The sequence below is a fragment of the Chlorocebus sabaeus genome, chromosome 11 (assembly GCF_047675955.1).
Source record: "Chlorocebus sabaeus isolate Y175 chromosome 11, mChlSab1.0.hap1, whole genome shotgun sequence".
Taxonomy (NCBI): Eukaryota; Metazoa; Chordata; class Mammalia; order Primates; family Cercopithecidae; genus Chlorocebus; species Chlorocebus sabaeus.
The window spans coordinates 130283141-130310329 of record NC_132914.1 but is presented as its reverse complement, the minus strand read 5'-3'; the positions used below and the strand labels follow the sequence as shown (position 1 = coordinate 130310329).

At 41.8% G+C, this 27189-nt stretch overlaps 1 protein-coding gene across 10 annotated transcripts; it reads right to left on the bottom strand.

The window, feature by feature from the left end:
- Positions 1-3057: 3057 nt before the first annotated feature.
- Positions 3058-27189, bottom strand: ZNF140 (zinc finger protein 140). Of its 10 annotated transcripts, XM_073021296.1 has the most exons (6): positions 23963-24062; positions 12824-12972; positions 11424-11614; positions 10687-11316; positions 10471-10537; positions 3058-4975 (listed from the first exon to the last, which is right to left on the bottom strand). In XM_073021296.1, exon 6 carries the CDS (start codon positions 4896-4898, stop codon positions 3837-3839), a length of 1062 nt encoding a protein of 353 aa, XP_072877397.1. In that variant the 5' UTR covers positions 4899-4975; positions 10471-10537; positions 10687-11316; positions 11424-11614; positions 12824-12972; positions 23963-24062; the 3' UTR covers positions 3058-3836. The 10 variants fall into 10 exon arrangements, with proteins under 10 accessions (XP_072877397.1, XP_072877395.1, XP_037850602.1 ...); XM_073021294.1 differs by lacking the exons at positions 10471-10537; positions 10687-11316; positions 11424-11614; positions 12824-12972 and adding exons at positions 24292-24418; positions 26239-26294; positions 27171-27189 and having other exon boundaries at positions 23963-24061; XM_037994674.2 differs by lacking the exons at positions 10687-11316; positions 11424-11614; positions 12824-12972 and adding exons at positions 24292-24418; positions 26239-26768 and having other exon boundaries at positions 23963-24058.

Below are 27189 nucleotides of genomic sequence, written 5' to 3'. Positions count from 1 at the left end.
CGACTGTTCTTTACTAATATTGATTGCATCTGCTGCTCTATCCCCTTTCTGCATTCATAGTAACTTCTTTTTCCAATGCTGAAGATTAATCTGGGAGAGTTCTTTTAAAAAAAACTTTTTTTTCTGAAGCATAATACATAATAGTACATAAAGGCATGCAGCTTTATGAATTTCTCCAAATAGAACACACTTAACCAGCTCCCAGATTATGAGAGCCAAATTAATACTTTTACTACTTTTACAATGTTCCCAGACTCATCTTTTAACCGTCTTCCTCCTTTCTTGTGCTATTGTTGTGCTATTTAGTTTGATGTGTATTTTATAATCCACCAGATACTCTTACGTAAAGTCAATATTTCTATCAGAGTTGACAAACTTTGAAGGTCCAGAGAGTAAATATTCTAGATTTTGCAGGCCATATATGGTCACTGTTGCATATTCTTATTTTTCTAAGCAGCTTTTTAAAGATGTTAAAATCATTCTTAGCTTAAAGGCCTTGATTTGGTCCATAGACCATAATTTCCCAACACCTGACTTGTATTTATAAACATATTTACCCCTTCAGTGTTACTTCTTTCTTTAAGCATTTCCAAGTTTCTAAGATTTCATACTGCCTGAAAAACTAGTATTTCTTTCAGCATAAGCATGCTGCCATGTTTCCTCCATTGTTTTTATTCCGAAACATTTTTACTTCTGAAGGACATTTTAGCTCAGTATGAAAACAGAAGTTAGCAGTTTTTCACAGTGTACATGTGCGCCCCCTGCCCCCCGCTGCAATAGTCTTTCTTAAAGGGACCTGCCTCTCCCTCAGTTGAGAATATGTAAGACTGTGAACTGGCTTCAACTGTATGTCAGATAGTACATTTGTGGCCTATCCATTTATTTCTAGGAACCCCATGATCATTTAGTCATTGCCACCCATATGGTTAAAATTCTCATTACCAGTGCATCCCCTGGACTCTGGTGCGATTTTACCCAACCCCTCCCATGCCAAGATCCCATGATCTCTACTGAAATTGGGATCTTACTTTCATTACAGAAGTTCTGCATCATCTACAGTCTAGAGAGGGTAGGTACCACACAGTTGTCCAAGGATAGCGGTACAATGTATTTCTTAATACCCTGACGGGAGCGTCTTTTGGCCTTTCTCTGGCTAAGGGAACAACATGAACATAGTAATTCATTCTAATATTTACATCTCCTTCTAAATCAGGGGTATCCAATCTTTGGCTTCCCTGGGCTACACCAGAAGAATTTTCTTGAGCCACAGTAACTGATAGCTGTCATTAGTGTTCATGTATTTTATATGTGGCCCAGGGATGCCAAAAGATTGGACACTGGATTCCATCCAGTATGACTTTTCAGATACCTAAGAAGATTTTGCTACACTCATTACAATGGTAGTTTTCCCACAGTGTAATTCTCTGAAGTAGGTTCAAAATGCTGCAGAAAGTCACTGTACATTCATTTATACAGTTGCTTTTTCTCCTACAAGAGTATTAAAATGTAAGCATTGCATTGTAAATGAAGGCATTCCAAAATCATTGTTTGTATCACTTTGCTTAATTGGAGATTGCTCCAAAATAAACGTTCTCAATGTTGGCTGCACTAAACAAAAACTAGAGCACAAAGATTTGATGTAGTCAGGGGTTGGCCAAGTTTTTCTGTAAAGGGCTAGACAGTAAATGTTTAGCCTTTATGGCAGTATATTAAACTCTTCAGTTGTAGAGGTAAGGAGCCATAGACTATGTAAATGAAATACCTGGCCCATGGGCTGTAGCTTGATGACCTCTAACATAGTTCATGAGGTGCATCCCCAGAGTAAACAGTAGGAAGGAGAGTAGATGTGGAGCAGATAATGGGAGAAATCCAGTATACCCTTAAATAAATAAATAAATGAGTTTTTCATATCCTAATATTGCTGACAGTGTAACTTGATTTTTATCCTGATACAAACCATTGCTGCCTGAGAAAACCAAATCAGGTATTACATACCCAGATATAATAAGGCATGCTGCTTGTATTTGACTGTACACTATTGTAAGATAAATCAGCCCCTCCTAAACAACTCTTACAGAAAGTTGAGAAGCTTCTAAATGTATGTACCAATATGGCATGCCAATGGCAGGTTTGAAGAAATATACTTCCAATAATGTATTTAGAACTCTAGTTCATATAAATAAGGTGTTTTAGGCCGGGCGCGGTGGCTCAAGCCTGTAATCCCAGCACTTTGGGAGGCTGAGACGGGCGGATCACGAGGTCAGGAGATCGAGACCATCCTGGCTAACCCGGTGAAACCCCGTCTCTACTAAAAAATACAAAAAACTAGCCGGGCGAGGTGGCGGGCGCCTGTAGTCCCAGCTACTCGGGAGGCTGAGGCAGGAGAATGGTGTAAACCCGGGAGGCGGAGCTTGCAGTGAGCTGAGATCCGGCCACTGCACTCCAGCCTGGGCGACAGAGTGAGACTCCGTCTCAAAAAAATAAATAAATAAATAAATAAATAAGGTGTTTTTGGGCTAAAACTTTTATAAATTTCAGATCTTACAAAACTACTTGTATTTAATAACACCTACAAATGTGCCCTCAATGCAGCCATTAATGCTAAATTCATTCCTATTCATATTCTCTCTCTTTCTACAAAATAAAATTGCTTACCTTCCTCATTAAAGCAAACTCACCCTGATGGTGTGAGCTTTGCCAGCTGGGCAGCTGATAATGCCAGAACAGTTTTAAATACATGCTTACAAAAGAATGGTTTTACTGTACATGGAACAAAACAGGAAGAGTACCTTGGTAATTTTCTGTGATGTATCTTATTTATACTTATTTCACACTGAATAACAACTGTCTATACTCAGATTCAAGGATAACTGTCAGTTAGCATTACCTTAAATCCAAACTCGGTCTGAAAGTTAAAACCGTAAAACACCTAAAAACACTTCTAGTTATGTTTGTATGTTTCAACAAAAAAAACACTACTCTTTTTTTTTTTATGTCAATATTGTAGTTACACTTTTGGAATCACATGCTGTGGGAAAAAAATCAGCAAGTAGAAGGTTTATAATAAACCAAAAGATTTATTTATAACATTTTCTGAATTCACTTAAAAAACAAAAAGCAATCCCCCTTCCCTCAAAATAGAACCCTTTCTCACAGATTCCATCCAGTATGATTTTTCAGATATCTAAGATAATTTTGCTACACTCCTTACAATGGTAGTTTTCCCACAGTGTAGTTCTCTGATATAGGTTTGAAATATTGCAGAAAGTTACTCTACATTCTTTTATACAGTTGCTTTTTCTCTTACGAGAGTATTAAAATGTAAGTATTGCATTGTAAATGAAGGCATTCCCGAATCACTGTATTTGTATCACTTAAACATGAATATCCTCATCTCCAAAGTACATCTTTGTAAAGCTCATCCCTTGCCCATGCATTGTGTCCTGGTTGACAGCTGCAGAATGAGGGTTAATAATCTCTGGCTTTCTCCAATCTATTGGATATGTATTCTTTCTTGGTAGGAATTTACACATGTAGAGTAAGGGAATCCTACCAAATGAAGTCTTCTCAATATTTCCAGATGGAAGAAGAATCTTCTCAACAATATCGATTTTACCTTGTTATTGGGGAAAAAAAAAAGAGTGGTTATTAATGGCTTTTCCACATATTTCTGGGTTTTTTTCCTCCAGGATGTTGAATAAATTGTGGGCCATATTACTTCACATTCATCACTCTCACATAAGGCTTCTTTCCAAGAGTTCTCCGAAGTAAAAGTAAGGCATTATAGTACTTTAAAAAAAATTTCATACATTCGTAGTTTTTCTTTGCAGTGTAATTCACTGGTGTTCAGTAAGGAATGAGTGGTAATTAAATGAATTTTCATATTCATAGGGGTTGTCAAGAGTGTGTGTTCTCTGATGTTTAGCGAGATTTGAGCTCCAGCTGAAGGATTTGTTGCATACCTTACATACATAGGGTTTCTCTCCAGTATGAGTTCTCTGATGTAGAATGAGGGAAAAGCTCCGGCTGAAGGCTTTATCACACTCAGCGCATGCATAGGGTTTCTCTCCAGTATGAATCTTCATATGTTGAATAAGGGATGCATGCCAAGTGAAAACTTTACCACATTCATCACATTCATAGAGCTTTTCTCCAGCATGAATTCTCTGATGTTTAGTAAGGAATGAGTGACAACGGAAAGCTTTCCTACATTCATTACATTCATATGGGGTTTTGGTTGTATGGATGCTTTGATGTCGAGTAAGGTGTGAGAAACGGCGAAATGCCTTCCCACATTCAATGCATTCATAAGGTTTCTCTCCAGTATGTGTAATCTGGTGGCGAATGAGTTCTGAGCCACTGCTAAATGCTTTCCCACATTTCCTACATATATATTGTTTCTTTCCTATATGAATTCTCTGATGTCGAGTGAGGTTGGAGGCACGGCTAAAGGCCTTTCCACACTCAGTACATTCATAAGGTTTCTCCCCAGTGTGCGTTCTCTGGTGTTCAATAAGAAATGAAAGGTAACTGAATGTTTTATTACAATCCTTACACTCATGGGGTTTCTTTCCAGTATGTATCATTTGATGTTTCACAAGGTTTGAAATCTGGCTAAAGGTTTTGCCACATTCCTTACATGCATATGGTTTCTCTCCAGTATGAGTCCTCTGGTGTAACACCAGGGAAAAGCGTCGACCAAAAGTTTTTCCACACTCGTGGCATCCATAGGGCCTCTCCACAGTACTGATATTCATACGTTGAGCCAGGGCTTCTTGGGAGACTGTTACTTTCCTAATACATCCCTTATTTTCTTGCAGCATCTCTGTATGATCCTTGCATTTCCAGCCTCCTTTAAAACTGGAATACACAGGGCCTTGACTTAGAATTCTTTCCATGATCAAATACTGGGATGAGTCATCATAAATGACATTTTTTGGTGAAAAGTCTTTGATCTCACCACTTGATTCTGAAACTGAAAGATACCAAAAAGAAGTGAATGTTTTTCCTGTATTGAATAAAATAAGGCCATTTCTCCCTTCTTTAGCAACAGAATGAAGTTTTTAAAAATCATATCAGTAACAGCTTTCACAGCTGTGACTGAAATCTTGAGTAGTATGCCCAGAACTTAAGAAAAGATCAAATAGAGATAGAGATATAGGTAAATAAGGAGAAAGAGTAAATATAAGTAATTGAAAGAGCAGGGAAAATAGAGCTATCAAAAAGATAAGTATTTGTGAAGAACAGGTTGCTAGTCGTCTTCACTACCATTTAAATGGTACTTACTGCCAGAATTATCTAAAAATGGCAATTTCATAATGCTGCTAACTACACACTGCAAGTGTTCATCAGATTGCACAAAGACGTTAGATTCTGTTCATTTAGTGCCTTTGGAACATCTTACAATAACTTACTCTAAATGAAAAAAAAAAAAGCAGTTTCTCTGAAAACTAGCCTATGATCCTCACTCTACCCTCTGAACTATTATGAAGCTCATATTTGATACAGTTATGTCTTTTCTGGGACCTATTTGAGGTGGAAGGTGGGAGGAGGGTAAGGATTAAAAACCTGACTATCGGGCATTATGCTGATTACCTGGGTGACAAAATTATCTGTACGCCAAACCCCCACGACACACCATTTACTCGTGTAACATGAGTAACCTTTAACCTAACATGAAAGTTGGAAAGAAAAATACGGTGTCTTAATATCAAATGTGTTTGGCAAACATAAGCCCTAATTTTCTCCATGCTAAATTTTAACAATGGACTTCATCAGTTTTAAATAGGAACAGAATTTTGAAATAATATGAAATGTCTCCTTAAAAATACATTCATACTCTTGGCCAGGCGCAGTGGTTCACACCTGTAATCTCAGTACTTTGGGAGGCCAAGGCAGGCGGATCACGAGGTCAGGAGATTGAGATCAGCCTGGCTAACACGGAGAAACCCTGTCTCTACTAAGAATACAAAACATTGTCGGGCACGGTGACTCACGCCTGTAATTCCAGTACTTTGGGAGGCCGAGACAGGCGGATCACGACGTCAGGAGATCAAGACCATCCTGGCTAACACAGTGAAACCCTGTCTCTATGAAAAATACAAAAAAATTAACTGGGAGTAGTGGCAGGCGCCTGTAGTCCCAACTACTCAGGAGGCTGAGGCAGGAGAATGGCGTGAACTCAGGAGGCGGAGCTTGCAGTGAGCCAAGATCGCGCCACTGCACTCCAGCCTGGGTGACTGAGTGAGACTCTGTCTCAAAAAAAAAGAAAAATACAAAAAATTAGCCGGGCATGGTGGCATGCACCTATAGTCCCAAGTACTCAGGAGGCTGAGGCAAGAGAATCGCTTGAGCCTTGGAGGTAGAGGTTGCGGTGAGCCAAGACTGTGCCACTGCACTCCAGCCTGAGTGACAGAGCGAGACTCCGTCTCAAAAAAAAAATTCATATCTTTAGGAAACCTACACTTAAGTGTATAGCGGTAAAAGGCTAATATATAATATATAAAACTTATTCTCAAATGTTTCAGAAAAATCATACGTCAAATGATAAGGCAAATGAGTATAAGCAAAGATGAATCTGGGCATTCTTTGTACTAACAACTTTTACATAAGTTTAAAATTCCCAGTAACATCTAAAAATGTATTTTTCATTTCAGTCAAATGTACATTGACACTTTGGGAAAAATGTTATCTGTTATCACTCTCACTGTAAGCTTTTAAGGAAAAGTAGAATGTACATTTCTTTCATGAAGTATTTAATTCATATCTCAACAATGGATCAAGATCTGTACCTATACAGTAGGTACACAAGATACATGAAAGATTAAGATAGGGGAGGCAGTGAGACAGCTATTAAAATAATTATGTCAATACAGATAAAACTTTAAATTCCTTTCTTGCCTCTTCTTTAAACCAACTCTGTATCTACTGAGTACCTAAATAAGAGCCCTGTAGATGTAAAGTGAGGAACTGAGGATAGAAATAGGGAAAGAGAACACAGAAGAAAATATTGATATAAGACACGAGAACAAGTTCATTATACTTAGGGTAAAAATTGTATCAAAGACCAGAGATCAGATGTAAGAACCCACTGCAGTAGATAAAGGCTTCATCTAGCAGTGCTTCAAGGAAATTTGTTGGGAACTGAAATATACTAAGTGAACCTGGACATTTAAAAAAAAAATAGAAAAAGCTGTTGGGGTCGGGTGTGGCTCCTGCCTGTAATCTGAACACTTTGGGAGGCTGAGGCTGGAGGATCACTTGTGTCCTGGAGTTTGAGACCAGCCTGAACAACACAGTGACAAAGTGAGACCTGTGTCTTTACCAAAAAAAAAAAAAAAAACTTAAGCATAGTAGTGTGCATCCGTACTTCTAGCTACTTGGCAGAGTAACGTGGAAGGACTGCTTGAACCCAGGAATTCAGGCAACAGAATGTCACCCTGTCTTTAAAAAAAAGGGGGGGGTTGTTGGACAGGTATGATGTTATCATTAGATATGAAGAATAAGCTCAAGTGTTCTCTTGCATGGTAGGGCGATTATAGTTAATAAGTATCTTTCAAAATAGAAGAGAAGTTTTTAATGCTCTTGTCACATAGAAATGATACACGTTTGAGATAATGGATTTGCTAACTAACTTTATATGATCATTATACAATGTATACATGTATTGAAACATCACATTGTACTTCATAAACATGTACAGTGATTGTCAATTAAAAAGAAAAAATGGGGTTAATTCCACAGATTTAGTGTATTTGCCATATGATTTCTCACGAGAGTAAAAAAACACAATCAAGAAAACAATGTTGAAGATATAAAAGTAGAATGCTAATTACATGTCCCTTCACCCACTTCCCTTCCTCAATCACCTCACCTCTTCCCATCTCCTACTATACCTCCATACTCTTTTTTTTTTTTTTTTTTGAGACGGAGTCTCGCTCTGTCGCCCAGGCCGGAGTGCAGTGGCCGGATCTCAGCTCACTGCAAGCTCCGCCTCCCGGGTTCACGCCATTCTCCTGCCTCAGCCTCCCGAGTAGCTGGGACCACAGGCGCCGCCACCGCGCCCGGCTAGTTTTTTTGTATTTTTTTTGGTAGAGACGGGGTTTCACTGCATTAGTCAGGATGGTCTCGATCTTCTGACCTCGTGATCCACCCATCTCGGCCTCCCACAGTGCTGGGATTACAGGCTTGAGCCACCGCGCCCGGCCTCCATACTCTTTTTAATAGATGCCAAATGGATTTGAGGAAATTCAGTGCTTATTAAAAGCCTATAGATACAAGGTTTCTTTTTATCATTTTTTTTTTAAGAAACAGAGTCTCAGCCGGGCGCAGTGGCTCACGCCTGTAATCCCAGCACTTTGGGAGGCCGAGGTGGGCAGATCACTGGCTAACATGGTGAAACATGTTTAGTAGAGACGGTGAAACCCCGTCTCTACTAAAAAATATAGAAAGTTAGCCGGTCGAGGTGGTGGGCACCTGTAGTCCCAGCTACTCGGGAGGCTGAGGCAGGAGAATGGCGTGAACCCGGGAGGCGGAGCTTGCAGTGAGCCAAGATCGTGCCACTGCACTCCAGCCTGGGGGACAGAGGGAGACTCTGTCTCAAAAAAAAAAAAAGAAACAGAGTCTCGCTCTGTCACCCATACTGGAGTCCAGTGACAATCTTGGCTCACTGCAGCCGCTGCCTCCCAGGTTCAAGGGATTCTGCCTCAGCCTCCCGAGTAGCTGGGACTACAGGCACACACTGCTACGCCTGGCTAATGGTTTGATTGATTCATTGATTTCTGTATCTTAGTAGAGACAGGGTTTCACCGTGTTGCCCAGGCTGGTCTCGAACTGCTAAGCTCAGGCAATCTGGCCGCCTCAGCCTCCCAAAGAGCTAGGATTACAGGCATGAGCCACCAAGGTTTCATTCTTGATGTAATAAAGGATTCATTTGATAAACCAGCAAGTAATATACTCAAAGGAAATTTTTTAGATGTATTCACTCTTTTCTTGGGAAAACGGCCCAATATCTTCTGTCACCAATGTTATTTAAGATCAATACAGGAAGAAGGAAATTACGGAGAATGGTGACAGGGAGACTTGCAGTTTCCAGTCTGACTTACAAGGATCGTAGAAGTCACTACTCTGTCCTAACAAGTGAAAAGTTGAACAAACTAAACTCTTGTAAGATCCCTCAGAGAAGTGCAGTAACAGGGCAAACAACTGCCCCCAAAATGAGACAGGAAGATACGGTGAGTGACAACTCACCAGAAGAGAAACCCACAAGCAGAAACCTCTGCAGGAACCAGTGCTGGGATAGGAGAACTTGCACTGTAATTGATGAATAGCTGGAAGCTCAGTGTGGACAAGTCTGTGGTTCAAAACTCTAGTCTTGGGTGTCCCTAGGGTTCTGTGAGTTTTACCTTCAGGAGCTCTATCCTGTTTTCAGAGTGAGTACTGGAGAAAACTTCCCCTGTGTTTTTGGAAGGGCTAAGATAAAAATAGCCATTTTTAAAAATAGACCAGGGTATTCCATTCTTAACAAGGCCTGCCCTCAGGAGAAAATATTTTACCAGAGCCTAACCTACCCTTGGGAAAGGAAATACCAAACTCTAGCCAGCTCTAGCCTTCCACTAAGGGAAAGGGAAATATCCTACGCCAGCCCCTTCTAGCCATCCTGTCCCACATAAGGTGGAAAAAAAAAAAGAACTAATTAAGTTCTTAGTCCAGAAGCACAGGCTTACCATAATTTTAAGATTACAAAATGCTTCTCTTCCCCCAACACCTTACCACTACATTACGAAAGGCAGTTTCTTTTACTCAGTACATCATGTCCACCCTTCAACATAAAATTATGAGGTGTATTAAATGGCGCAAAAAAAAAAAAGTTTGAACAGACTGAATAAGCATCAGAATCTGAGAAAGATATGATAGGGATGTTGGAATTATCAGTCCAGGAATTTAAGAAACTATGATTAATACGCTAACAGTTTTATTGAGAAAAAGTACACAAGATGCAAGACAAGATGGATAATGTAAGAAATGAAAATTTTAAGAAAGAATCAAAAAAATACTAGAAATAAAAATTCCTGTAATGAAAATAAAGAATGCTTTCAATAGGCTCATGAGTATTGTGTGTGGATATCTCAATAGAAACGTCCAAAACTGAAAAAGAGAGAAAATATTGAGGGAAAAAAAATTATCCAAGAACTGTGGGACAACTACAAACAGTGTAACATATGCATAATAGAAACACTAAAAGAGAAGGAAGAATAGAAGCAGTATTTGAGGAAATGATGATGGAGAATTTCCCCAAATTAATGTCATAAACCAAACCACAGATCCAGGAAACACAGAGGACACCAAGCAAGATAGGTGCCCCCTCAGCCCCCACAAAAAAAAAAAAAACCTGCAATTAGGCATATCATATTCCAATTTCAGAAAATCAAATATAAAGAAGAAAGAAGTAAAAGGAAAAAAAAACCTTACCTATAAAGGAACAAGGCTGGGAATTACAGTAGTCCTCTCATCTGTAGTTTTTCATCATTTCAGTTACCTTTGTTCAATATTTAAAAGTATTAAATAGAAAATTCCAGAAATCATTCATGTTTAAACTACACCATTCTGAGTAGTGTGATGTCTCGCACCGTCCTGCTCCATCCCACCCGGATGGGAATCATCCCTTTGCCTGGCATATCTACCCACCTGTTAGTCACTTAGTTGCTGTCAGATCCCCTGATGCAGTATCGTAGTGCTTGTGTTCAGCTGACCCTTATTTTACTTAATCGTGGCCCCAAAGCATGAGAGTAGCGACGCTGGCAATTCAGATATGCCAAACAGAAGCTACAAAGTGCTTAATGTGAAAATGTGAAATTTCTTCTCCACTTAATAAGGAAAAACCCTCTCATATGCTGAGGTTGCTAAGATTACAGCAGAATGAGTCTTCTATTCATATGAGGAAGAAAAAAAGCAATTCAGCTAGTTTTGCTGTTGCCCCTCAAACTGCAAAAGTTACAACCACAGTGCAGAAGTGCTTAGTTAAGGTGTAGAAGGGCCAGGGAAGGTGGCTCATCCCTGTCATCCCAGAACTTTGGGAGGCCAAGACAAGGGGACTGCCTAAGTGCTTGAGGCCAGAAATTTGCAAACAGCTGGGCAAGATTTGAGTACCCATCTCTAAAAAAAATTTTTTTTAATTAGCCAAGTGTGGTGGCATGCACCTGTGGTCCCAGCTACTAAGGAGGTTGAGGTGAAAGGATCACTTGAGCCCAGGAGCTTGAGGTTGCAGTGAACTATGATAACACCACTGCACTCCAGCCTGGGTGACAAAGTGAGACCCTGTCAAAAAAGGGAAAAAAAAGGAAAATGGAAAAGGCATTACATTTTTGGGTAGAAGACATGAACAGAGACATATTCTAACCAATGGCAATGAGGTTCAATACTACCTGCAGTTTCAGGCATACGTCGGAGGTTTTTGAAAATATCCCCTGAAGATAGGGGAGGACTACCGTACATCAGATCTTCTCAGAAACCATGAAACGTAACAGAGTGGAGTATTGTCCTTCAAAAGTGGAGAAATTACTCTCTTACAAAAAATAAAAGTTTTTTAAAGGAATCTGTTGCCAGTAGACCTGCCCTGAAAGAAATGTTGAAAGAAGTTCAGAGAGATGGAAAATGATACAGGTCAGAAACTCAGACCTACATAAAGAAAGGAATACCATTTAAGAAGAAATAAGTAAAAGTAAAATAAATATTTTATTTTTTTAAAAGACAGGGTCTTGAGTGTCTTGCTGTATTGCCCAGGCTAGAGAACAGTGTTGGGATTGTATCTCACCACAGCCTCAAATTCCTGGGCTCAAGCACCTCCCACCTAAGCCTCCCAAAGTACTGAGATTACAAGTGTGAGCCACTGCACCCAGCCTTATTTTTCTTATTTTTATAAACCTCACAGACAATAGTTTGTTCAAAATAATAACAATGTATTGGGCCGGGCACAGTGGCTCACGCCTGTAATCCTAGCACTTTGGGAAGCCAAGGTGGGTGGATTGCCTGACCTCAGGAGTTTGAGACCAGCCTGGAAAACATGGTGAAACCCCATCTATACTAAAATACAAACAATTGGCCAGGCATGGTGGCTCATACCTGTAATCCCAGCACTTTGGGAGGCCCAGGCGGGCAGATCACCTGAGGTCAGGAGTTTGAGACCAGCCTGGCCAACATAATGAAACCCCACCTCTACTAAAAATACAAAAATTAGGCCGTGTGCAATGGCTCACGCCTGTAATCTCAGCACTTTGGGAGGCCGAGGCAGGCGGATCACGAGGTCAGGAGATCGAGACCACGGTGAAACCCTGTCTCTATAAAAAATACAAAAAATTAGCCAGGCATGGTGGCAGGCGCCTGTAGTCCCAGCTACTCGGAAGGCTGAGGCAGGAGAATGACGTGAACCCGGGAGGCAGAGCTTGCAGTGAGCCAAGATCGCGCTACTGCACTCCAGCCTGGGCGACAGCGAGATTCCATCTCTCAAAAAAAAAAAAAAAAAAAAAAAAAAAAGCCAGGCGTGGTGGCGTGCACCTGTAATCCCAGTTACCCAGGAAGCTGAGGCAGGAGAATCTCTGGAACCCAGGAGGCAGAGGCTGCAGTGAGCCATTGCACTCCAGCCTGGGTGACAGAGCAAGACTCCCACCTCAAAAAATAAATAAAATATAAGGCCGAGTGCAGTGGCTCTCACCTGTAATCCCAGCCCTTTGGGAGGCCGAGGCGGGCAGATGATGAGGTCTAGGAGTTCGAGACCAACCTGGCCAATATGGTGACACACTGTCTCTACTACAAACACAAAAATTACCTGAGCGTGGTGGCTCGCACCTGTAGTCCCAGCTACTCGGGAGGCTGAGGCAGAAGAATCGCTTGAACCCAGGAGGCGGAGGTTGAAGTGAGCTGAGATGGTGCCACTGCACTCCAGCCTGGGCAACAGGGCGAGACTCTGTCTCAGAACTATATAAATAAAATAAAATAAAATACAAAAAATTAGCTGGGTGTGGTGGCACACACCTGTAGTCCCAGCTACTCTGGAGGCTGAGGCAGAAGAATGGCGTGAACCCAGAAGGCAGAGGTTGCAGTGAGCTGAGATAGTGCCACTGCATTCCAGCCTGGGTGACAGTGCGAGACTCTGTCTCAAAAATATATAAATAAAATAAAATAAAATAAAATACAAAAAATTAGCCGGGCATGGTGGCGCACACCTGTAGTCCCAGCTACTCAGGAGGCTGAGGCAGAAGAATCGCTTGAACCCAGAAGGCGGAGGTTGCAGTGAGCCGAGATGGTGCCACTGCACTCCAGCCTGGGCGACAGAGCGAGACTTCGTCTCAAAAATAAATAAATAAAATAAAATAAAATAAAATACAAAAAATTAGCTGGGCGTGGTGGCACGCACCTGTAGTCCCAGCTACTCAGGAGGCGGAGATAGGAGAATCACTTGGACCTGGGAGGCAGAGGCAGTGGGCAACACAGCAAGACTCTGTCTCCAAAATAATAATAATAATAATAATGTATTTTATGATTATAGCTTACATGTAAGTGAAATGAATGATAACAGTGATACTAAGGACTGGAGGAAATAATAAGAAATATTTTATTATAAGGTACCTGCACTACATATGAAGTGGCATAGTATTATTTGAAAGTAGGGTTGGATTATTTATAAATGTAGGCTGGGTGTGGTGGCTCATGCCTGTAATCCCAGCATTTTGAGAGGCCAAGGCAGGTGGATTACTTAAGGTCAGGAGTTTGAGACCAGCCTGGCCAACATGGCAAAACCCTATCTCTACTAAAAATGCAAACCATTAGCCAGGCATGGTAGCATGTGCGCCTGTAATCCCAGCTACTCTGGAGGCTGAGGCAGGAGGATCCTTTGAACTCAGGAGGTGGAGGTTGCAGTGAGGAGAGATCATGCCACTTCACTCCAGCCTGGGCGACAGAACAAGACTCCATCTCACACAAAAAAAATGTATATTGCAGACTTTAGGACAACCACAAGAAAAAGAAGTATAATCAATATGCTAAGAGAAGAAGAGAAAATAAAATCATCTAAAATGCTTAATAAAAAAACACAAAAGAGGGCTGGGCACGGAGGCTCGTGCCTGTAATCCCAGCACTTTGGAAGGCCGAGGTGGGCAGATCACCTGAGGTCAGGAGTTTGAGACCAGCCTAGCCAACATGGTGAAACCCCGTCTCTACTAAAAATACAAAAATTAGCCAAGTGTGGTGTTGGGCACCTGTAGTCTCAGCTACACGGGAAGCTGAAGCAGAAGAATTGCTTGAACCCAAGAGGTGGAGGTTGCAGTGAGCCAAGATTGTGCCACTGTACTCCAGTCTGGGCTACAGCGTGAGACTCTACCTCAAAAAAAAAAAAAACCACACACACACACACGAGGTTAGATGTGGTGCCTCATGCCTATAATTTACCCAGCACATTGGGAGACTGAGGCAAAAGGATCTCTTGAGCCCAGGAATTTGAGACAGCAGTGTGCTGTAACTGTATCATTGCAATCTATCCTGGGAAACGGGGGGAGACCCTGTCTCTAAAAAAAATAAATACTTTTTTTTTTTTTGAGACAGAGTCTCGCTCTGTCGCCCAGGCTGGAGTGCAGTGGCACAATCTCAGCTCACTGCAACCTCCACCTCCCGGGTTCACGCTATTCTCCTGCCTCAGCCTCCCAAGTAGATGGGACTATAGGCATCTGCCACCACGCCTGGCTAATTTTTTATACTTTTAGTATAGATGGGGTTTCACCATGGTAGCCAGGATGGTCTTGCTCTCCTGACCTCGTGATCCACCCGTCTCGCCCTCCCATAGTGCCAGGATGACAGGCATGAGCCACCGCACCCAGCCACAAAATAAATAAATTTTAAAAATAAATAAAGGTCAACAGTCTAAATACACTAACTTAAGACACTGTCAGAGTGCAGCACAAAACAAGACCCAACTATATGTTGTGTACAAGAAACCTAGTTTAAATATGAAGATGCATATAGATTTAGAATAAGTGAGTAGAGAAAGGTATACTATACTAACACTTATCAAAAGAAAGCAGGAGTAGCTAAATTAATTTCAGACACAGTAGACTTCAGAGCAAGGAAATTTCAGACACAGCAGACTTCAGAGCAAGGAAAATACCACCTTCAGAGCAAGGTTAAAGGAGAGCATTGCATAATGATAAAGGGGTCAATACTCCAAGAAAGAATCATAAAAATCCTTAGTGTGCATGTGCCTAACAAAAGAGCATCAAAATACATTAGACAAAGCCTGATAAAACAGTAAGGAGAAACAGATGAAAGCGCTATTATAGTTGGGGACTTCAACACCCCTCTTTCAGAACTGGACAGATCCAGCAGGCAGAAAATCGGCAAGAACACAGCTGAACTTAACGCCATCAATCAACTGGTATCAGTAGACTACTTCATGCAACAACAGATTACACATTCGTCTCCAATTCACAAGACATTCACCAAGACTCTTAGTCATAACACACATCTTAACAAATTTCAAAGAATAGAAATCATATAATGTGTGCTGTCAGACCACAATGGAATGAAACCAGAAATCAATAACAGAAAGATTAAAAGGAAAATCTCAAAACACATGGATACTGAACACTACACTTCTAAGTAACATGAACAAGAAATCTAAAAAGAAATTTTAAAATATTTTGAACTAAACGAAAACGAAAATATAGTGTATTTCAGTGGGATAATCTGGGATGCAGTGAAAGCAGTGCTTAAAGAAAAATTTACAGCATTGAATTAATGTATTAGAAAAAATGTAAATCAATAATCTACATTCTATGTTAGGAAATTTTAAAAAGAGCAAATTAAATTCAAAGGAAGAAGAAAAGAAATAAAAATCAAAGGGCCCAGGTGCAGTGGCTCACACCTGTAATCCCAGCACTTTGGGAGGCCAAGGTGGGAAGATGATTTGAGGACAGGAGTTCAAGACCAGACTGGATAACATAGCAAGACTCTGTCTTTACAAATAAAAAATAAAATATTTAGTCAGGAGTGTTGGCATGTGTCTGTACTCATAGCTATTTGGAAGCTAAGGGAGGAGGAAGGCTTGAGCCCAGAAAATTTAGGTTACAGTGAGCTATGATTGTGGCACTGCTTTCCAGCTTAGGTGACAGAGCAAGATCCTGTCTCAAAAAAAATAGGCTGGGCGCGGTGGCTCACGTCTATAATCCCAACAATTTGGGAGGCTGAGGTGGGTGGATTACGGGAGGTCAGGAGTTCAAGACCAGCCTGGCCAACATTGTGAAACCCTATCTCTACTAAAAATACAAAATTAGCTGGGCGTGGTGGCGTGCAACTGGAATCCCAGCTACTCGGGAGGCTGAGGCAGGAGAATCACTTGAACCCGGGAGGCAGAGGTTGCAGTGAGTGAGATCGTGCCATTGAACTCCAGCCTGGGCAAAAAGAAACTCTGTCTCAAAATAAAAAAAAAAAGCACAAATATTGATGAAATTAAAAATAGGGTATTAATGGAGAAAAGCAACCAAATCAAGCTAGTTCTCTGAAAAGATACTTAAAATCAAGCCTCTAGCCAGGCTAATTAAGAAAAAAAGATGTCACACATTATTTTTTTTTTTTTTTTTTTGAGGCGGAGTCTCGCTCTGTCGCCCGGGCTGGAGTGCAGTGGCCGGATCTCAGCTCACTGCAAGCTCCGCCTCCTGGGTTCACGCCATTCTCCTGTCTCAGCCTCCCGAGTAGCTGGGACTACAGGCGCTCGCCACCGCGCCCAGCTAGTTTTTTGTATTTTTTAGTAGAGACGGGGTTTCACCGGGTTAGCCAGGATGGTCTCGATCTCCTGACCTTGTGATCCACCCGTCTCGGCCTCCCAAAGTGCTGGGATTACAGGCTTGAGCCACCGCGCCCGGCCCCGTCACACATTATTAATATCAGCAATGAAAGGGGCCTCAGCACAAATTTCATGGATATAAAAAGGGTAATAAAGGATTACCATGAATAACTCTACGCCCACAAATTTGGTAACAAAGATAAAATGGACCAATTCCTTGAAAGACAGACATTGCCAAAGCTCACACAATAAGGAGAAAACTGTCTGAATAGCAAAGAAATCAAACGAGGCTGCATGCGGTGGCTCACACTTATAATCCCAGCAATTTGGGAGGCCAAGGTGGGCAGAATTGCTTGAACCTAGGAATTCAAGACTAGCCTGGGCAACATGGTGAAATGCCGTTTCTGCAAAAAATGCACAATGAGCTGGGCATGGTGGAGTGTGCCTGTAGTCCCAGCTACTGGGGAGGCTGAGGTGGGAGGATCACCTGGGCCCAGGGAAGTTGAGGCTGCAGTGAGCCATGATTGCACCACTGCACTACAGCCTGGACAACAGTGTGTGAGACACTGTCTCAAAAAAAAAAAAAAATTCAAATGAATAATTAATAACTTTCAAAAACAAAAGCATCAAGGTTCACTGGTAAGTTCTACCAAACATTTAAGGAAGAAATTATACCAATCCCCAGATGATAGAAGCAGAGGATCCTCACTCATTCTATAAGGCCAGCACTGCCCTAATATCAAAACCAAAGGAATTATAAGAAAATAAAAATGACAGACCAGTATCTCTCATGAACATAAATGTAAAAACTCTCAACAAAATATTAGTCAATTTAACCCAACAATGTATAAAGGGAATTATACTCCATGACCAAGTGGAATTTATCCCAGGTATACAGGGCTGGTTCAACATTTGAAAATCAATTAATGTAAATTGTAATCCATTACATCAACAAGCTAAAGAAGTAATATCACATAATATCAACAGAAGCAATAAAAGCATCAGCAAAATCCAACAACCAACCATGATAAAAAAATAAAATCACATGATAATATCAATCATTCATTGCTGGTGGGAACACAAAATGGTACAATCACTTTGGAAGATATTTTGGCAGTTTCTTACAAAACTAAATATATTCTTACCATAGGACCCAGCAGTCACACTCCTTGGTATTTACCCAAATGAAATGAAAACTTATGCCCATACAAAAACCTGCACACAGATGTGCTTTATTCAAAATTCTCAAAACTTTGGAAGCAACCACGATGTCCTTAAGTAGGTGAACAGATAAGTCAACTGCAGTACATGCAGACAGTGGAATATTATTCAGTGCTAAAAAGAAATGAGCGGCCGGGCGCGGTGGCTCAAGCCTGTAATCCCAGCACTTTGGGAGGCCGAGACGGGCGGATCACGAGGTCAGGAGATCGAGACCATCCTGGCTAACACGGTGAAACCCTGTCTCTACTAGAAAATACAAACAACTAGCCGGGCGAGGTGGCGGGCGCCTGTAGTCCCAGCTACTCAGGAGGCTGAGGCAGGAGAATGGCGTGAACCCGGGGGGCGGAGCTTGCAGTGAGCTGAGATCCAGCCACTGCACTCCAGCCTGGGGGACAGAGCGAGACTCCGTCTCAAAAAAAAAAAAAAGAAATGAGCTATCAAGCCATGAAAAGACATGCAAGTAACCAAAATGCATATTACTATGCATTATTATGTGAAATAAGCCATTTTGAAAAGGTTAATTCCAACTCTCCGACATTCTGGAAAAGGCAAAACTATGGAGACTAACAAAAATCAGTGGATGCCAAGGGTTAGGAATGGGTGATTAGGCAGAACACAGAGAATTTTTAGTGCAGTGAAACTATTCTATATACTACAATGGTATCTGCAGGAAAAAAATCGAGAAAGATTTAGAGCCTTCCTTCCTTCCTCCCTTCCTCCTTCCCTTCTTTCTTCCTTCCTTTTTCTTTTTTTCTTTTTTTTTTTTAGACAGAGTCTTGCTGTCGCCCAGGCTGGAGTGTAATGGCATGATCTCGACTTACTGCAACCTCTGCCTCCCAGGTTCCAGCGATTCTTCCGCCTCAGCCTCCCGAGTAGCTGGGATTACAACCACCACACCCTGCTCATTTTTGTATTTTAGTAGAGACGGGTTTCACCATATTAGCCAAGCTGGTCTTGAACTCCTAACCTCAGGTGATCTGCCCACCTTGGCCTCCCAAAGTGCTGGGATTACAGGTGTGAGCCACTGCACCCAACCGTATTTTTATTTCTATAATAAAGATAAAGAGATATAAATATACAAATTCACTAACATTCCTATAGAGAAGCAATCTAGAAAAGAAACTGAGGAAAGTTGCTTAAGAATAAACAACGGAATGCAACGATTTTACAAAGAAAATTCAAAATTTTAAGAAGCTGTGCAGGTAACTCCTAAATGTCTACTTTAGTTCAGCATCAGCATCATCTGGTCATTTGTTGGAAATGCAAATTCTGGCTGGTCGGAATGCAGTGGAGTTTACAAGTCATTGATCACAACTAGTTATAGATTTCTTTGTTTCTCCTCCACTCCCACAGCTTTTTTTTTTTTTTTTTTTGGACTAGCCAAAAAAAGAAAGAAATGCAAATTATTTGGTTCCACCCCAAACCTACCAATTTAGAATTTCCAGGGTGGGGCTTAGGAATATGCATTTGAGGCCGGCGCAGTGGCTCACGCCTGTAATCCCAGCACTTTGGGAGGCCGAGGCGGGCAGATCACGAGGTCAGGAGATCGAGACCATGGTGAAACCCCATCTCTACTAAAAATAGAAAAAATTAGCCGAGCGCAGTGGCGGGCGCCTGTAGTCCCAGCTACTCGGGAGGCTGAGGCAGGAGAATGGCGTGAACCCAGGAGGCGGAGCTTGCAGTGAGCCGAGATTGCGCCACTGCACTCCAGCCTGGGCGACAGAGCGAGACTCCCTCTCAAAAAAAAAAAAGGAATATGCATTTGAAACCTCTTGAATATGATACTCAATTGCCTACTGGATTTGTATATTCATATCCCACAGAAACCCAAAACTCAACAAGTCTCAATATAATCTTCTCCTCCCCTACCAACTTGCTGATCCTTTTTTTACTAAGGAAACAATCATACCACCAAAAAGACTAATGTCAACCACAACTTCTCAGTCTTCTTCATGTCTGCCATCTAACCAATTGCCAGGTCCTTTTGAGTCTACTTCTTCACTTTATTTCCAATCTGTCTACCTCCCTCAGCTCCCTGGATACCTACATAGTTCAGGTAATGATTAGATCTACACCAGGTTGCAGCAACAACTCTTAAATGATAGCCCTGTTTACTTAAAATAACTCAGAGAAAAAAAGGGGCAGGGGTAAGACAAATACAATAAAATGTTAATCATTAAATCTATAACTAAGGCTGTATAGATTTGAGCAAAGAGAAAAATGAAAGAGAATTGAGAACCTAGAAACATACAAACACAAAAATTGACATTTAACTAATTTCAAAACAGTGAGGAAAAGGGTTGATGTATCAATAAATGGTACTGTGATAACTGGATCTCCATACAGAAGATAGCAAAGTTGACTACTAACTCACATGATAAAATAAAGTGAACAATGGATCTAAATGTGAATCGCAAAACAAGTAGGCTTTTTAAAAAGAAAATATAGGAAGATGTCTTCATCATAATCTTCGTAGGGAAATATTTCTTAAATAGGCTAAAAAAATACTAAACATAAAGGAAAAGATTGATACATCTGACTACACTAAAATTAAGAATTTCTGTTCATCAAAATAAGCTATGAAGGTAAAACAAAATAAGCCACATGTGAAAGATTTTGAAGTACATATAATTAGCAAAGGATTTCTATCTAAAATATATAACTTCTACAAATCAATAAAAGAATCCAGTAGATAAATGAGCAAAAATCTTCAAGATGTACTTCACAGATGGGGATACCTACATGTTCAATAAACATGTGAAAAGGTGCTCAGCTTCATTAACAGCCTGACAAATGCAAGTTTAAACCACGAGCTACCACTGCACACCCTTCTGATAGGTGAAAATGATGATGCCCAACAGGCATTCACTGACTGTGTTTGTGGGAGTATAAGTCAGTCAAGGGTCTTTGGAAAACATTTTGGCATTATCTAATGACTTAAAGAGGTGCATTATCCTCCAACTTGGCAATTCCAGTCCTATATATAAACCACAGAGAAATGTGCCAATATGTACCAGGATACAAGCACAGTAACAACATTGCTTGCAGTATCTCTAAATGTGCAAAAAAGAAGCCCTCAATAGTAGAAAGAATAAATTGTGGTATACTTACTTGTACAATGAAAAAAAATTTTTTTAACTTTTAAAAAAATAGGGTCTTACTCTGTTGCCCAGGCTAGAGTGCAGTGGCACAATCACAGTTCACTGCAGCCTGAAACTCCTAGGCTCAAGTGGTTCTCTTGCCTCAGCCTCTCAAGTAGCTAGAACTATGGGCACATGCCACCATGCCTAGCTAGCTTTTAAAAATTTTTTGTAGAGACAGGGTCTCTCTAGGTTGCCCAGGCTTGTCTTAAACTCCTGGCCTCAAGTGATTCTCCCAACTCAGTCTCCCAAAGTATTGGAATTATAGGCATGAGTCACCATGCACAGCCAAAAACATTTTTAAAATAATTTGGAGAAGCAAATCAATAAATGCATTATAAATCTTTCTATATAATGGTTTTCTACACAAACCTAAACTACAGTGAACACAAATGCAAACAGCTGATTAAACTATAAAGAAAACCAAGGAAGTTACTTTACCATAAAAGCAAAGAGATGATTGGCTTTATTGGAGGATGAGGATGAGCACACGGAAGGCTTGCAAGAAACCTAGCAGTGCTGTGTTTATTGACCTTGGTCACATGGGTGTTTGCCTTACAGTAATTTATTAAGTATACATGTATGTTCATGCATTACTTCTGTCTGTGTGTGATATTTCACAATGAAAAGAATTTTCAAAATAAGATACTGGAAGGAACACATAAAAACTTCAAGAACTGTGTTAAAGTAGTAGAATCAGGCTGGGCGCAGTGGCTCACGCCTGTAATCCCAGCACTTTGGGAAGCCTAGGTGGGCGGATCACAAGGTTAGGAGTTTGAGACCAGCCTGGCCAACATGGTGAAACCCCATCTCTACTAAAAATACAAAAATTAGCCAGGCATGGTGGCAGGCGCCTGCAATCCCAGTTACTCGGGAGGCTAAGGCAGGAGAATCGCTTGAACCCGGACAGCGGAGGTTGCAGTGAGCTGAGATCATGCCATCACACTCTAGCCTGGGGGACAAGAGCGAGACTTTGTCTCAAAAGAAAAAAAAAAAGTAGTAGAATTAGAGGCAACTTCCACGTTTTCCTTTTTCCTCACTTCCTTCGTACATACTTTTATCGGTTTTGTTATTTTTGAATTCAAAAAGGATATTTTTCCTCATTTGCTCCCACTAAACGAAGTTTCCCTGCACCTGTTCCACCTCATGGCTTCAGCCCACATTAGTACCTCCTTTGCAAATCCTTCTGGACATTCTCCTAATGAACTCTGCAGCATTTCATATTAACAACCACTACTCTCCTTAAAGCTACAGCTCAGTTTTCATGGCACCTGTTTCATCAGTCCTAAGCTGCTGCCTCATAAAATGTATACATTCCTCCTTTTTTCTCTAAAAATCAGTGTACCTCCATTAAACATCTGCTGTAGGCCGGACGCAGTGGCTCAAGCCTGTAATCCCAGCACTTTGGGAGGCCGAGACAGGCGGATCACGAGGTCAGGAGATCGAGACCATCCTGGCTAACATGGTGAAACCCCGTCTCTACTAAAAAATACAAAAAACTAGCCGGGCAAGGTGGCGGGCACCTGTAGTCCCAGCTACTCGGGAGGCTGAGGCAGGAGAATGGCGTGAACCCGGGAGGCAGAGCTTGCAGTGAGCTGAGATCCGGCCACTGCACTCCAGCCCAGGCGACAGAGCGACACTCCATCTCAAAAAAAAAAAAAAAAAAATCTGCTGTAGAATCAACTATAGAACTTACAGAACTTACAAAATTCAGAACTTACAGAATTCATCACCTTTTCTCCAAAAATGACCCTTTTCTGTCTTTTCTCTACTAAAATCTCTATCCAAATTATCCAAGCCTAAAGCGCCAACTGGAAATTCCTTTTTTCGCTGCTGAACTGCTAATTTGAGGATATCTAATGCAAGTTATTTAGACACATCACTAGGCCATGAATTCCTTGATAGTTACTACACTTTTGTACACCCTCTAGTCTCTGTAGCATTTAATAGAGAGTCTTGAGAAAGATTGACAAGATTAAAATTCCTGTAAATATTAAGAGTGTATGTGAAGGAATAAATATCAGTTAATCAAAGAGTAATGAGCTAATCCTTTCCAGGTGATTAAATAGAACAGCAATATATGTACTTTTTAATTTTTCTTTCTTTCTCAGGTTGGATTTAGGCAATAGAAATATATGTCCATTTGAAGAAAGAAAGGGAGGAAGAAACAAAAAGAAATGAAATTCACAGACCAGACAGAACAAACAATGACAACAAAAAAGATACCTGTGAGAAAGTGGAGGAAGTAGAAAGTGAGGACTGGTTGAGTATGTTAGCTGTTACGTAATATAGAAAAAACAAAGAGAACTGGGCATGAAGTAGTCCTTTATGGAGTTGTAAGTGAAACTTCAGTCTTTATATCTCTGGTATTTTTTTTTTTGAGACGGAGTCTTGCTCTGTCACCCAGGCTGGAGTCAGTGGCGCAATCTTGGCTCACCGCAAGCTCCGCCTCCCGGGTTCACACCATTCCCCTGCCTCAGCCTCCCAAGTAGCTGGAACTACAACCCGCCACCACACCCAGCTAATTTTTTGTATTTTTAGTAGAGACAGGGTTTCACCGTGTTAGCCAGGATGGTCTCGATCTCCTGACCTCGTGATCCACCTGCCCTGGCCTCCCAAAGTGCTGGGATTACAGGCGTGAGCCACCACGTCCAGCCTATCTCTGGTACCTTTAAGGGAAAATTTTCCAATCAACATATTAAAAAGTATTCCTTTCTCATTGACTAATTGAGTGGTTTAAAAAAATTTTCCCATCAGCTTCCAACTCACTCACCTGAAAACAGATCTCTTTTCACATTCCTTTTCCCCAGCCAGGGTTCTTTCCCTTGCTCCAATAAGGAAACCACATCTGGCTTAGAAATGGAAAGACCTGCTTGCAGAAAATGAAATAAATTCAAAATCAGTCGTTGAATCCTAACAAGGGCCACAAAAGAAATGTCAGATGGAAGTTTTTAAAATGTCTAAAAATAAGGTACACTTACATCCCCATCTTACTAATTTTAAGAAACCCCATACCTATCTTGGGAATATTCAGCCAGATAATTATAACAGCCACCCTAAAGGTCAAATTTTGACTTGAGGGAGATGAAGAGGAATAATTACCCAGTGAGACAAGATGGCCATAGTTCTCCAACATTACACCTCGGTACAGATCTCTCTGAGCAGGCTGAAGCCATTTCCACTCCTCCTGGGAGAAGTCTATGGCCACATCTCTGAATGTCACTGACCCCTGAAATGACAGACAGATATCTGCATGACCAGTACCCACGCTCCCAAACTCCCTTATCAAAGTATAAAATGAGTCTCACTGTGGAGGTTAGACAATGTGTCTAAGTAGCAACAATGGGAGTTTTCAGAATTCTGAGTAATTATATAATGAAGAGCCTAGCTTTTGTGTTTTGTTGCATAGCTGGAGAAAAGGAGAAAAAAACATAAATTATCAGTCCTGAGACAATTTACAGTTTTGTTCAAAATAAAGGATTATACATATGAACAATATGGATTTTTGGCATTGGTTGTAAAAATTCTTAAGATTTTACAGTATTCCTTTATGTTAATAAACAATGTATATTTTCCTTAATGCCAGCCTATTTTAATATAATTCAGCCAGAATTTCTTCAGGGTAATAATTGGCTATAGCAGATAATAGCAGCACCCTTCAAATGGGGCATATAGTCTCAAGTTTGTTCCAGTCATCCCTAATCCTAAATAAATACCTGTGAAACTTAGTGGTAATTTTGGCAATGTCACAGAATAAGGAGGATAAGCAGTAAAGAATCTTGATTCTGCAAGAAGAGAATGTAACACCTCCCAGGACAGAACCTAAAGCACTTTCCCTCAGAGTTAGGGAGAATAATATGGAAGCCCTTGCTTTGCAGCCTGGTTTTGCACCACTTGAGTGATCCACATAGATCTATAAGGCATGAATGGGAATTTAAAAGGTCTCAAACTAGTAGCAGCCCCAGATGGATGGCAGTTACATTTTACAGTTTTGAAGTTTAATAAAAAAGTGATTAAAGACTGTTGACTAATAAAGCAGCTGTTTCCTACACAGCAAGATCTGCAGCAGAGGTGGAAATTGGATTCCCCAGCAAAACTCAGAAAGCCCCTGAATTTGGAGAGAAGTATGACAAAAAGTAGGACAAAGAAGTGGAACTGAAAATGAGGGACTCATTTTGAATAGTTGACCCTGTTATCCCCACTGCTATGAAGCACAATTACCAGCCGAACTCTTAGCCCCAATCAAAATAAAAATGTGTTCCTTATGTCATGTCAGAAAAATGAGCTCTATGGGTTCAGAGATTTTGTTTTGGTCACTTCTGCATCCTCAAGACATAGAATGAGTTGAGTGTTAGAATCACTTGGAAGGACTGTTAGATTGCTGGGCCAAATTCCCAGTTTCTGATTCAGAAGGTCTGGGGTAGGACTCAAGAATATTCATTTCTAACAAGTTCTCAGATGATGCTAATACTGCTGGTCCAAGGATCACACTGTGGGAACCACTGAAAGTAGAGGTTCAGTAAGAACATATTCAATAAATGAATGAAGGGGCGCTGGAGTAACGCAAGGCACTCCTCGGTCTAATACTGTGGGAAGAAGAGGCAATGTAACAGCTGGCACCCTACCCTCCCACCCTGAAACACACCAGCCAGGTCAGAAATCCCGTCCACATCTGGAGAGCTTCCTGTCACTCTCTTCATGTATACTTAAGTATAAGCACCTGAAAAGGAGGAACAGGGGACAGGGTCCTGGGGTTCCGCCAGGCAGGTGGTTGTAAGAGAAAGCCACGTCCCAAGTCCTGAAAAATACGGCTGCACTTCACAAAGAAAAGAGGAGACAGGCTCAACGGGTTGGCTCACTTGAGGCCGAGTTTGAGGTTACAGGATGCTATGATCGCCCCACTGCACTCCAGCCTGGGCGACAGGAGGAGACCCTGTCTCTGTCTTCCAAAGAAAAAAAAAAAAAAATATATATATATATATATATATATATACACACACACACACACACACACATAAATATATATATCAATATATATCATCAGCTTACCTGAGACATAGCTCACAGAAGGGACCGAGGAGATCAGAAAGTGTAAAATGGCAGACCTGTCAGAGAGAGAGGAGCCCTGAGCGAACGGGCCAGCTAGGCCGCGCCCAAGGCACTAGATCCCGCACTGGGGATTCCCGCGGCCCCCGCTCCGCGCCTCCCACGTAGAGAGCGGGGCCCCCAGAGAGGGCGCTTGGACCACTGGCGCCGGCTTTCTCCTCCTGCCACGGCGCGCCTCCCCGGAACCCGGCCACCTAACAGTGGCCACAGGACGGCGCGTTTCCGTTGTGCTTCCGGCCAGGTGGGTGTAGCGTCCCGGGGCTCCGAAAAGTCACCGCCCGGGGCCATCCGGCGCAGACCGGGGGGCTCCTTTCCTTGCCTACACAGGCCAGACGCTCGGAGCCGCCCCCGAGGGCCCCACCGCGGGCGTCGCAGGAGTGCGTCTTCAGAAGCCCGCGGACGTCACCCCAGCACGCCGCCTGCCTCAAGAAACTACAATTCCCAGAAACCAATGCGGCCCTGCGCGCAAGGGCATACGGTTTTCGTTCCTACTGGATCGCCCAGTTCGCCGCGCTCCCGCGCGAGGAAACAAAGAACGAGGGCCTGGGACAACTACAATTCCCAGAAGGCCCCGCGGCCCCGCGTTCCAGAGCATAGGGCTATCCTCCCACCCCAGAGCCTAGAAACAAAGACTCGGGACCTAGGCAACCACACTTCCCAGAAACAACCGCGGCCCGCCGCGGGAGACTACACAGGGCTTTCGGTTCCTATAACTCCCCGCGTGCCTCTCGGCCACACGCACAACCAGCCGAAAAACGAAGAACGCGGGACTCAGGCAACGGCACTTCCCAAGAACAACCGCGACCCCGCTGGAGAGAGCAAATGACTTTCCCCGCCCCACTACAACTCCCAGGGTGCCTTGAGGCCACACGCACATCACCGAAAGACAAAGAA